Source organism: Sander vitreus, chromosome 20 (assembly GCF_031162955.1).
Source record: "Sander vitreus isolate 19-12246 chromosome 20, sanVit1, whole genome shotgun sequence".
Taxonomy (NCBI): domain Eukaryota; kingdom Metazoa; phylum Chordata; class Actinopteri; order Perciformes; family Percidae; genus Sander; species Sander vitreus.
Window position 1 is genome coordinate 1,906,702 of NC_135874.1, and position 12,774 is coordinate 1,919,475.

The 12,774-nt window shown below is 42.6% G+C and overlaps 1 protein-coding gene across 4 annotated transcripts in view; it reads left to right on the plus strand.

Annotated features, from left to right (window-relative positions):
• Positions 1–5,745, plus strand: part of kcnh5b (potassium voltage-gated channel, subfamily H (eag-related), member 5b) — a 177,671-nt gene extending 171,926 nt beyond the window's left edge. Inside the window, exons 13-14 of one of the 4 annotated variants that reach the window (XM_078278190.1) lie at positions 4,150–4,357; positions 4,436–5,745. In XM_078278190.1, coding sequence (XP_078134316.1) covers positions 4,150–4,357; positions 4,436–5,238 — 1,011 coding nt within the window. In that variant the 3' untranslated portion in view covers positions 5,239–5,745. Of the gene's footprint in view, positions 1–4,149 lie in introns of all 4 variants that reach the window. The other 3 variants (XM_078278192.1, XM_078278191.1, XM_078278189.1) reach the window with 3 other exon arrangements.
• The last annotated feature ends 7,029 nt before the right edge of the window (positions 5,746–12,774 follow it).

Consider the following 12,774-nt stretch of genomic DNA (forward strand, 5'->3'; position numbering starts at 1 on the left):
TTGTCCCATTTGTCCAAATTAATTTTCAGATGAGGTGCATGGGCACTGAGGGCAAAATGGAGAGGAAATAATTAATCAAAATGGTAAAGCAAAATATAAAGCATACCCATAGAGATCCCTCAACTAAACGCTTTATTCAGAGAAAGCATATTGAAATATTACAAGCTCAAAGCTGTTACTTTAAGGCATAGACTGTAAAAATAGTGGACGTAGCATCAGTGACGTCACACAATGGTTTGTGGACTGGCGTTTTGAAGCCTCGGGTTTGGGGATACAGGCCTCGCCATCTTGGTTTCTTGTAACCGGATGGGACGATTTCTGATGAGAGGATGGAGCTATGGAGGCCAAGCCAGCGTTGTTTAACAACTATTTAAAAGAGGGAAAGTCGCTGATTTGCAACCCTTCTGAGGCGAGTCATCCAGTGGAGATTTCCTGGCACTAAATGCGGACCTGGCGCCATACATCTGCATGTACGGCAGAACAGAGAATGTGTAAACTTTCCCTTAAGTTACCAGCTAACGCTAGCTAGCTAGCTTGGTTGGCAGAACACGGACAACACCCAAAAACAAGTTGAGGTCTGTTTTAATGTACACAGTGTTAGCATGATTAGCATAGCTACGCCTCTGTCCTGATTGACAGGTCCTAAAGCATGTCCTGCTTTATCGTCAATTTTAAAATAAATGGGACCATCATTTACAAAATGAACATCATGCTGTGTTGAAGAATACTTGAAACTAGTGATTGAGGCCATAAACTCATAATAATATGAAATCACGTGAGAAGTAGGCTCATTGGCAGCCGTCATACCACAAGATGGCGTATGGCCAAAACTTGAAAAGTAATAAATATAAAACCGGACGCCAGGTCCTGCGCACCTTTCCTTCATACATGACAATCAACGTGAACTTGAGCGCACGTGAACGAGCCACCGACCCCGCCTTGCCTCCTATCATAAATTAAAATGGAATTGACTACAAATGCGCCGCCGACGTCATTCTTTGTCCAATCACAACGGGTAATCCCGCTGCAGATGGAAAGGTGCGAGGTAGAGTAGATATTTCATCTGTGGGAAATCCAGAGGATGACTGAAAGTATTTCCTAAGTGGATTTTTCATTCATCCTCATGTTTAGCAGAGGTTAAGTAGCCTGCGAATTAAACAGTTAGTAGTGTGAAAATGTGAAACGTTATCCACATAAATGATTAAACTTTTATGGAGTATCAGCGGATATAATTATGTTTTTTCATAGACAACGTCTCAGACGTGTGCCAATAACTGAAGTGGAAACTTTATTTTGTAATGAGTTTTGCCACTTTTCACTTAGAATTCGCCACGTTACAGAGCCAGAAAAGACTTTGCGGACGGCCCGCACATTCTCACGTCTGCTCAAACATTGGCGTGACGGCCTGCAAAACCAGCGTACGCAAGCCTTTCGTTTAGTTTCAATGCTGGAGATGAATAAACATTTTGATCAACATGAAGCCTGTACTTTTACTTAAGAAAGTATTCAATAATGTATAATCTATCATAATTTCATAACCTATTGAGGTAATTAGGTAAATGAATGTGTTATATCATTGAAGATCCAACAATTGCTGATCTAAAGTAATATTTCTTCATCACTGCTGCGATAATGTCACCTCAAACTTTCATTTATACGTCTTAAGGCATCTTAAGGGTTTGTGATGCTGCGCAGCAGATCTCTCTCTTTATGTAATGTCTGTAGTATTCATACAGACGCTCACTGTGTTAATATGACAGCTGTTCACCCGAGTGTCTCCAGAGCCATTTTTCTATCTCGCCTCCTCTTACGACTTCTCACTTCTCAGAAACTGAGGAGAGAGAGAGACCCATTCAGCAGCATCACTCATGACTCTGTGTTTTTCTGTGCATGTGTCACTGCGGACGGCTACTTCAGACTGTGAATGAGGCTCCATATGTTAGCGGTGGCTGTTGAGGAGACAGAAGGACGGAATAATTGGGTCAGAAGAAATTAGGCTAAATGGGAGAAATGTGTCAGGCCGCTCTATCCGGTGCCACATGCTTTAAGACGTGTTGCACTGCCAACCATTACTGCAATGCCAACTGATTTCCTTGTGTTTTAAAACCTCTGACTGGCAGCCAAAGTAAATGCAGCTTTACAAATTGAGATTTAAAATAACCAAACTTAATGTAAACAAGGGAGATAGATCTGTGTAAGTGATGGATCTGGGTAAAATACAGTGGGGCTAATGTATCCCAACAAGTTTATTTTCATTTAAGGAAAGCAGCAGAATTTCTTTGAACTGATTGTGTGAGGAGATCTTAAACAGAGCTCCTTGGTTCAAGCTCCTGGATCAACACACTGCATACTGTTGTTGCCATGTGCCGATATTAAAAATTAAAAACGTTGGTATTGGATGTAAGAATTTGTGTTTTTGTATTTATCCAGTGTCGACATTGTTATCAGGCATATGGTTGTATTTTATATCTACAAACTCAAGTCTGAATAGTATTTAATGATATTTATAATAATATTTTTCGTTGATTAACATTGCGAGTTTGTGCTGCATTCAAGTGGTGTCGGAATAATCGGAAAAATGGGTCTCGACTGGGAAAATTCACACGGCATTAACATTGTGAGATAGGGCGTGGCTTGGCAGAGGTCTCCGCTCTCCGAGTGCTCTTCTAGTCGTTTCTGTTTCAACTGCCACTTCAACTCCTTTCAGTGCTTCCACTTCATGTCCACGTCCATTTCCTTTAAAATCTTCAGCTTCATCTATTACTGCCATACAATAACAGTTAGTTGAAAATCTCCCAAGAATCAACATTTCAAGAAATTGAAACTGTTTGGATTGATTTAACTGAAATCACTTCCATTTCATTCAGAAAATGTAGCTTTACAAATTGATAATTTTCAATTGCTTAAAAAAAACCAAACTTAATGTAAACAAGGGAGATAGATCTGTCAAAGTCGACATATGGGATGATTCCATTTACTTGCATCAGTCATTGGTGGGCAATGGTCTTTAATAAATCCTTAAAGATAAATAAATACAAATGTAGGAAAGCTTAGCCATGCTTCCATGGAAGAATAAAAAAAACAATCATACATAAACATCCCGTCCACATAGTGTTATATGATACTCATGGGTGTTTTTAGATTCCCATGCTGAAGTCCTCTTCACGTTACTGTTTGATGCGCTTGGTTCTTGACATGATAACAGGAAGGGACTGCAGTTGCTGAAGTTAATACGAAGTGATTGTTAGGTTCATTGTATTTGATCCAGTCACATCAGCGTCATCAGCTCGCTTTTTTTACACACACAGACAGCGGACTCATTGTTCCTTTTAGAAAGAGTCAAGTAACAACACAAAACCCACCGGTGCTAACTTTTTAATCACTTTTAATCAAACCACACTGTACTTGTCATAGTTAATTAAATTAATGGTGTTAATCTTCCAGGTTATGCCTCCAGACAGCCGTGGAGATTTGAAATGACAGGCTCCTGTAGCTGAGAGCAGACTTTGCTTTACTGCTTCAGCTGCATGTTCTCAGCAGCAGAGGCTGGATGAGCAGGAAGTATACAGGGATGAAAGTAGAGGGTTTAGGAGGTAAAAAACGGTTGGTTGGGTAGATTATGGATTGACAGCAAGGTGGGCGACTCCCCTCCCTTCCATCTTTAACTCAAAGATCGACTCAGCTTGCCAGCTTTTGGGAGCATTATCATTTAAACTAAGAATAACACTGAAATCGCCAGTTGGATGGCTGGCTGCCTGCCTGGCAGGGATTTCTGTCATTCCCAATGTAATTAGTGTGTAAGGGGAGCCAGGAGAGAGTGGCGCCAGACCTAGGCTGAAGAATACAGCCGAGGTGTAGGAGCAATGACGGATAATTTAACACAGATCTCCAGAAGCCAGCTACACTTTGCAGTACCTGAGTGCACTGCAGAGAACCGTTTGACATGTGAATGGGCCCAAGTGAGACGGACTGACAGATTTCCATAATAATACTAACGCTTCCTCTTTTTTTCCCTCATTCTTGTAGAAAAAAACCTTTATCTCCAATGATTAATGGGCAACGCTCAGCGGAGAACGCCAGACGGAGAATTATTATTCATAGCATTCTGATAAGCGGCACGTTGTTTGTTTCTGTGTGTTTCCCATGCAGATAATTTTCCGCAAGATCAGTGAGGTGAAGAAGGAGGAAGAGGAGCGGCAGCGAGCGAAGAACGAGGTGCAGCTCACCATCCCGCAGGACCATCCCGTCCGCAAGCTCTTCCAGAAGTTCAAGCAGCAGAAGGAGCTCCGCAACCAGGGAGCGGCAGCCGCCCCACATCTGGACCTGGAGAAGAACCAGCTGCAGGTGGAGCAGCACCTGCACCCCCACAGTCTGCAGCTGGGCCACTCCAGCCTGCAGCACTCGCTGCCGCTCAGCTTGCAGCGGCCGCCCTCCTCCATGCAGAACGGGGCTCCACCCAGCAGCAGCGTGCTGACCGTGTCCCAGGTCACGCCCATGCAGAGCTCGCTGCCATACAGCAATCCTGGCGAGCCTCCCACCAAGCAGAACAACTGCGATATCATGGAGCTGCAGCCCAGTTCGGCTGGAAGCGGAGCTCAGCAGACTGTCAGACTCAAAGTCAGCACCAGCCCTGTGCCGGCCAAGCCGGCCGTCAAGGCCAGCGGCTGGATGCGCCTGAGAAACAACACGGCTCCAGTGGAGGCCAGGAAGGACGGATTGAACAACAACGTCAAGGCTGTTTCTGTGGAGATGCTCTCACAGGAGGGTAAAGGTCAGGACGCAGGAGGGGCTGGTGATAGAGAGGAGGGTGGGGTATCCAGCAACAATCCCCTCCGCAAGACGGACTCCTGCGACAGCGGCATCACCAAGAGCGAGCTGCGGATAGACCGGGCGGGGGAGGCACGGACCCCCGCTGCAGTCACCCCCCTCCTCCACAGCCATCTCCCTGGAGGAGCGGGGTCCCCCCAGCCTTTCTGCCCCATCCCAGAGCAGGCCCTGCACGCCGCGCTGCACGAGACCCGGCTGGAGCTCCGGAGGGACATACAGACCCTGGGAGGCCGCCTGGGCTCCCTGGAGAGTCAGGTAGCGGAAATTATCAAACTGCTCTCAGACAAGAAGCGGCCGCCCACGGGGTTGTTGTCTGCCTCCACCACACCCAAAACCAAAATACAACGTCAGGACATTTTCACCGTTTCTAGACCTGTTTCTCCAGACTCAGAGAAGGACGAAGGGCTCTGAAGAGAGCTTGACCAGGGAGGTAGGGAGTGTACTGGAACATAGAGCAATCACATGGCACATTGTTCTACTATGATCACGATTATCAGTTTAAGGTTATGCTCTGTTGGATCCAGTTACGCCACTGGTCTTAATCCTGGCTTCTTTAACATTTGCACACTGACTTCTATTTCCAGGTCACGTAAGAGTCCACACTCCACAGGGACCTGGACCCAGTTTTTGTGATTGTACATACCTCTCTATGCATGTCCAGCTGGATTCTGGCCTGCCAAAGAAACAACTAGTGAACGTACTTATTGCCTGTATATTATGCAGTTGACTGCATGCAAATTGAATTGAAAGAGAACTGACATTTTATTGAGCTACACTGTACATATGAATATTTTTCATTGATAATTTACTATGTGGACATTCAGGGTTTGCATACTGGTAGCACTATAAACATTGATAACAAAAGGGTTTACTGGCAAAGGGATTGTGCATGGATTATTTAAAAATAGAGAAATCGAAAGGGATGGAGGTTTCTTTTTTTTCTTCTTTGCCTGTGAGATGAAATAGAAGTGATTCTGCTCTCACCTCGCCCTCTAAGAACACAGATTCCCAAATGTGATGAGGAAGCATCCTTTTAACACATAAGGGGAATTTTCTCATATGTTTTTATATTTATTATCTATCTGCTTCTTATAATAATTTCTATTTTTGATTACAGAAACGCCCTTGGCCTCAGTTTGATGTCGGGTGAACCCTTAAATAGTTGTTTTGTCAGAATCCGCCTTGTGTCTATGCATCGCTCGGGTATGCCGCTAGAATATTCTGATTATTCCTTAGTTAACATGTCGGTGAACGAGGGAAGGTTTTTTTGTTCCATTCCTCTGCATGAATCAGGGATGGCAGAATGCACTTTGGGTAAAGCTGGAACGACAAGAAGGCTTTAAGGAAATAAAACAGAGTTTAGTTCACATAAAAGTCCACTCAGCACAGTGACATGTAATCCCTCAGCCCCAGCACCACACACAGCAGTCTTAACCAGCGAGCGTTGCTCTGAAGCCCGCTCTGAATTTCATTAAGGACACAGCAGCTTCGCCGCAAAAAGCTCAAGTAATAAAAAATGGAATACTGTACTTTTTATGATATCAGTTTTCTAAATCTGCATGCAAAGGAGTAGTTTTATACTCCAGAGTGCGTACAAATATAAATGTGTGTGTGTGTGTGTTTGTTTCAGCTCTTGCACACACACACTTCATGCACAGACATGCACAGTGTGGCGGCGTCTCTTGAGTGAACACCCCAGGGAGACTTTTTCTTCACAGAAGGCAGATCAGTCGGCTTTGTCAGAAGTCTAGTTTTTCAGGTCTGGTGAGATTTAGACGCGGTCCACCCAAAACCCGGCCCCAAACCCTGCAGCGCAGCAGCACATATCTCTCACACACGCACACAATTATATTTAATAAGGAAGAAGATACATGTACGGTAGCCATCATGGAAGCCTCGAATAGTTTTAAATGACTAGATTCATGTCATTCCTGCTTTATTATCTGCAGTGTGAGGGAATGGACGGGTGGCAGAAAACAGGCTGATGTTAACTGGAGGTGTCAGGCTAGTGACCCCCAACACATCTTCTGTTGCCAGTATTGGGGGTCATTAGCTCTTGGTTAAATTAACAGCTGGTTAGATTAGGAATGGGCGATATGGAGGAAATCAGATATCACGATATTCTTGACCAAATACCTCAATATCGAAATTGCGGCGATATTCTAGGGTTGACAATTGGTCTTCTTCATCTTCTTCATCTTCATCTTCATCCATTTATCCGGGGTCGGGTCGCGGGGGTAGCAGCTCCAGCAGGTGCTTTAACAAAATATCTTCACACTTATTAGATAAATAATCATCTGTTATGTGGATATAATGAGTGTAAGGTAGGTCAAGGCAAATAACAGAACAGCTAGAACAGTCTGGTAAGTTCAGAAAAGTACATCACTTTACTGTAATGCAGCCTTTTATACCAGGAAAAGACAACACTTATGTCATATCACGATATTACGATACCCAAAATCTAAGACGATATCTAGTCTCATATCACGATATCGATATAATATCAATATATTGCCCAGAACTAGGTTGGATTTCTTTTCATCCCTTTATTAGACAATTAACAGTAGAGATATAACAGGAAATGATGAGAGAGAAATGGGCAATGACAAATGCAAAAAAAAAGCTCCCCTAAAGCTAAGCATGTTGCAGTTCACGGTCAGCACCTTAAACCAGGGCGCTAGCTCGTTGGAGTGCCACCCGCATAGGTGTCTTTACAGAAAGCGGTGATGCAAATCTGAAAGAAATAATATATTTTTGCATGCCTATCAGTCTAATGCCAGGCCCAGAGGACTCGAAATCCGACAGACACAGGGTGTCAGAAAAGAACATTGGTAGATTGTGTTCCCTGATAGAATGACGAGCATATCAGAATTAATTTGCCCTCTTCAATTAGTTTCACAGCATCTGCGATGTCCTGCATAACAATTTGGATGCCAGGGGTGTTGACATTTCTGATCCAGGAAGCCTATAGGCCGAGATATGCTTGAAAATATAAATAAAAGTAATCAAGTGTCCTGCATAGGAGACATCTATGTGCGAAAAATGTTACTATTCTAAATGGGCACACTTGAAGGTGGGACAAAAAGCGTTGCCCGTAGAAAGAAGTGAGACGTGATCGATGGCATCAATTTGGATAACTGTGCACACTCAAAGTGTTGCACTCAGTTGTTCACGTGAAAAGTGACAAAAGCAGCTGCATAAAGAATAAAAACGATATTTTGGGAGTGAGAGAGAAGTTAAAACCCTGTCCACTTTCTCACCTCCACGCCCCTGGCCAATCACTGCGTTGTAGTTTGAAACACGGTGTCGTTCAGGTCGTCAAAAGGCCTCAGGTTATGATTGATTGGGTTTGACCTGTCTAAAATATATTTCATCATGATCACATAATCTCTCATGGTGACCATTCAGAAGACAAATATTGTGTTGTCTGATCCCTGTATATAGTAGATAGACATGCATGAAAATGATCAATGATGTCAATACGTCAACACGCCGTTTTCATTCTTGGAAAAAAGTATAAACTAAAACAAAACATTAGTGTTATTTGCAGTTTCGCTGGCTCTAAAATCTTCCCACCAAACCACTTGAAATTGAAACAGCTATTTTCCATCTTGGTCGAAGTCTATCGTGATGCTAGACTCGTTCAGATTTGTCTCTCTGCTGTTGACAGACTGGAAAATGAGTTTGAATAACGTTGTAATGCTAATTAGCATTAAGTCAGACATGAGATTTCTGTCACAATATGCTAATCAGGTTTTGCTTTGGAACATGTTTGAAAGAATGCAGTTTTAATAGCTTCAGTTATGCTGTTTTATTTAAATGGGTATTTCCTGAGCCTGTTTTCTGTACCAACCTGCTTCCCACTCTCTGTTTCCCCTTGTTCTCTCTGCTGTTGGCCACTGAGCGGATCCCCTGCAAGAATCAGGGGCAAGTGCCTTGCTCAGGGACACCTCAGCAGCAGTTTCAGGCAATCTGGCCCCCCAACATGAATGCAGAAAACAATCTATTAGAGGATTTGAGTTTGATGATGGCTACCACAGTACCTGTGTAGAGTGGCACGTCAGTTTGCTTCATATCTCTTTATCTTACCGACATGTCATACATACACATATATATGTATATATCGAATATCATGCAAAGCTATGCAACATTTGATTCTGTAACAGCTGTGAAGAGGCTGATTCTGATGGACATTTACTGTCCCATAGTATATACACTGTCGAGTCAATAGGCAAGATAGGATTAGGGTCATTATTACAAACTATCTATCTATCTATATGATGGATGGAGGATTTGTTTGAACGTGCAAATAAGATGAGATACAGTCATTTTTATCCACCAACCAAACGTGACATGTACATTTACCAAATGATGGGTAGCATAAAATTAACTCTCTTTTTTTTAGGAAAGGCAGTGAGTCGAGTTGGTTCAACACTTTACACCGCAGAAGCTGACTCATGACTGTGATGAGTTTTCATGTAGCGCCACCAAAAGGTCAAAACTCCCTCCAACAGGATACAGGATACCTTTAAAACAAATGACCGAAATCTCGTAATTGTAGCTTAATTCCAACATGCTAATTTGCTAACAACCTGCTATACCGCACATGCTGAATATCAGCAAGTTCATATTCAAAGTTAACATGCTTACTGTTGACTGATTAAAGCTCAGTTTGACTGTGTCTGAAATATAAAATGGTTTGATTTCATTAAAAACATGGACTGCCCATTTACCTTCACAGCAAAATAACAGTTGAAAATGATGCAACTGGTCTGATCAGGGCGTCATTAACAAAAAAGTCAGTGCCGTGCGCCTCGCATTTTGCAACCCTGCAAACGCGCTCTGTCTGATCAGGCCCTTTACCAAACGCGGTTTTGCGCTGCGTTAAGCGTGCATTTACAGTGCACTCTGCCAAAAGTTTACATTGGTTGAACTTTGAGCAGGGCAGCAAAACGCCATTCTGGCGTGGCACAAGCCATCGGAAAACAATGGGTTTCAGAACGCAGCGGTTTCAAAATGCAGCGGTTTCAGAACGCAGTGCTGTCATCGCCACCTTTGGTCTGGTCAGGCTACAGACTGCTTTTGACAATGTTGTGATACACACAAACCTTTTCACAGACATCATTTGTTTAGAAGTTTACTTCTCTTGCATTCATTTACATGACTGTCCAGTAGAGGTCTTCACGGAACCACTCAGACCTCAGTCAGCCTAATTATATTCAGTAATACATTCGGGTAGGGTCCCATTCTAATGCCATGGGTCTTGCCAATATGTCCAATACCCAACTTTTTTTTTGGTGCATTAGGACAAATTCTATGTTTTGCTGCTCTTTGCGACCAAATTAATGAACCAACATGCTGCTATTTGTGTTTGTGTTCTCTATTTTTGGGTTCAGATTAGATCTACCTTTGTATCTGGTCTACATATCATTTGGTCCCTTTTGGATCGGATTTCTATTTTCTAAAGACTAATTTATGATCATCATGTTCGGGAATGTTTACCATAAATCCATTGTGGAGTGGATCCCAATTTGTTGACCGGTGAAGACCTCTACTTTCCAGTGCTCCTGTGATGAGTCCAGTTTCCAATGGTTAATGATACCAGGTGTGCACATCTTTACATAAGTCACAATGCAAGTATTACAAACTCTAATGATTTATAAAGCTCCCTACACACTAGAAAAAAACTGTAATACACTTACAATACACTTCTTGATATTGACAGTAAAGTGTGTTTACAGTACAGTTTGACAAATTAAATTCTCCCCATCTCTTATACATCTGAAATCAGGTTTTGGCCACCAATTGTTATACAAAGGGAAATCTATCCCAGACCAGTTTGTCCAGCCACAGTAACAGAAAACAGACCATAATGCAATGGAGTCACAGCTTGTATCTTTATGGATCTATGTGTGAGCAATTGTGTTTCTGTAGTTTGATCAACTGGGCACAACTCACTGTAGCTTTTCTCTGGGAGACGTTAAAAGCTTCCTTGGGAAAGCAGGATATCACTTACTGACTCAGAAGAAGAAATTGTGGGTGCAGCAAAATTAATGTAATTTGCAAAATAACTCCCCGAATGCACCAAACATCCCAGCTTTATTGTATCCCTCTAAATTCAAGAATAATCTCTGGGGTGGAATTATTCCTTTTTAAGATCTCTGCAGATGTTCAGTTTGATTGATGCTGATAGTGGCCTGGAAATATAGCTGCTACTGAAATCATTTCATTATAGAGCTGAAGATTACACCTAACAAAAACTAAAGCCATACAGGATGAGAAATGACAGAAGGGCATCTGTGAGTGAACAGTTATTCTACTAATTCTTTCTGCAATTCTAAAACTTTTTAAGACTTGAAGAAGCAAATTGATTTCCAATCAGTGTAGGAATCCTGCTCTTGAACACACCACATCTGAAAGTGTCCCTGCTTGTTAGTAGATAGTTTCAATACTCAACATTTAGAGCATTAATATAGCAGTAAAAAAACATCTGCCATGTAAAGATGCCGTGGAGTAATGGCGTCCTGTGCAGAGAATGAAGTCACACTCCCTCTGTGTCAACCAGTCCTCCAAACCATGCGACGATATCGGTCATTTGTCCCCCCATACGACCCACAGGAGCGTTTTCCGTCCTCATATCTTAAAGGACAATTCTGGCGCAAAACGAACCTAGGGGTTATTAACTGATGTGTACGTACTCTGTCGCTCTCGGGGACATGTTTTCATGCTAATCGAATGAGTTTGGAGCTTTAACGAGGCTACCGCAGACCGCTGGTTAGCTTGAAATGCTAGTATTTGGGGCATGGGGACACTCAAATTAAATCGCTATTTAATACCACTAAAAAGGCTCTAAATATCACCACACTTTAACGATTTTCAATGTGAACCGAAGCATTGACAACGTTGTAAGTGTACAGATAGTTTATTAAAAAGATAGATTATAAAGACAGTTGCGTTCATGTTTACTTGCAGGAGCCATCTTGGAAACCAGTCATGACTAGTCGAACGCCGCGTAACGTGGAATCTCCATAGACAGTATGGGAATTCCACGTTGCACGCCGTTCGACTACTATCTTTTTAATAAACTATCTGTACACTTACAACGTTGTCAATGCTTCGGTTCACATTGAAAATCATTAAAGTGTGGTGATATTTCGAGCCTTTTTAGTGGTATTAAATAGCGATTTAATTTGAGTGTCCCCATGCCCCAAATACTAGCATTTCAAGCTAACCAGCGGTCTGCGGTAGCCTCGTTAAAGCTCCAAACTCATTCGATTAGCATGAAAACATGTCCCAGAGAGCGACAGAGTAGGTACACATCAGTTAATAACCCCTAGGTTCGTTTTGCGCTGGAATTGTCTTTTAACCAGAGAACGTAACCGTCGCGGTTTAAACACGCCATTAACATTGTGAAATGCTCCCAGTTTGGTTAGGTTCAGGCACCAAAACTACTTAGTTAAGTTTAGCAAAAGATGGTGGTTTGGGTTAATATCAGACGTTACTTCACTTCCGGTTACACACGTACAGAAGAGGATTAGGGCCACATGGGAAAAAAATGTATTTGGGTTCTGAGTTTAAAGTCAGAATTCAGACTTTAATCTCACAAATCTGACTTTAAACTCAGAACTCAAATACAAAGTGTCCCACTTTATTTCAAGTGGGACACGAACCCCGGTCTACTGGGTGAAAATCCTGTGTTTGTTTGCCTCCACATGTGGAATTTGGCGCTCTTATACTTCTCACCTTACTTCTTGCTTTGCTCCCATCATAACTTCTGCGGCCACTAGAGGGCGCAGCCACTATAAACGTACATATGAGTCGTAATTGCTGTTTGAACAAACAACTTACGCGGGCGTTTTTCGGGGGAAGGACAGTCTCCTCTGTGTGAGTTGTATTCTGAGTTTCTCTCTTCTTTGTTTTGATAGCCAGTGCTGTTGCTCGTGCATG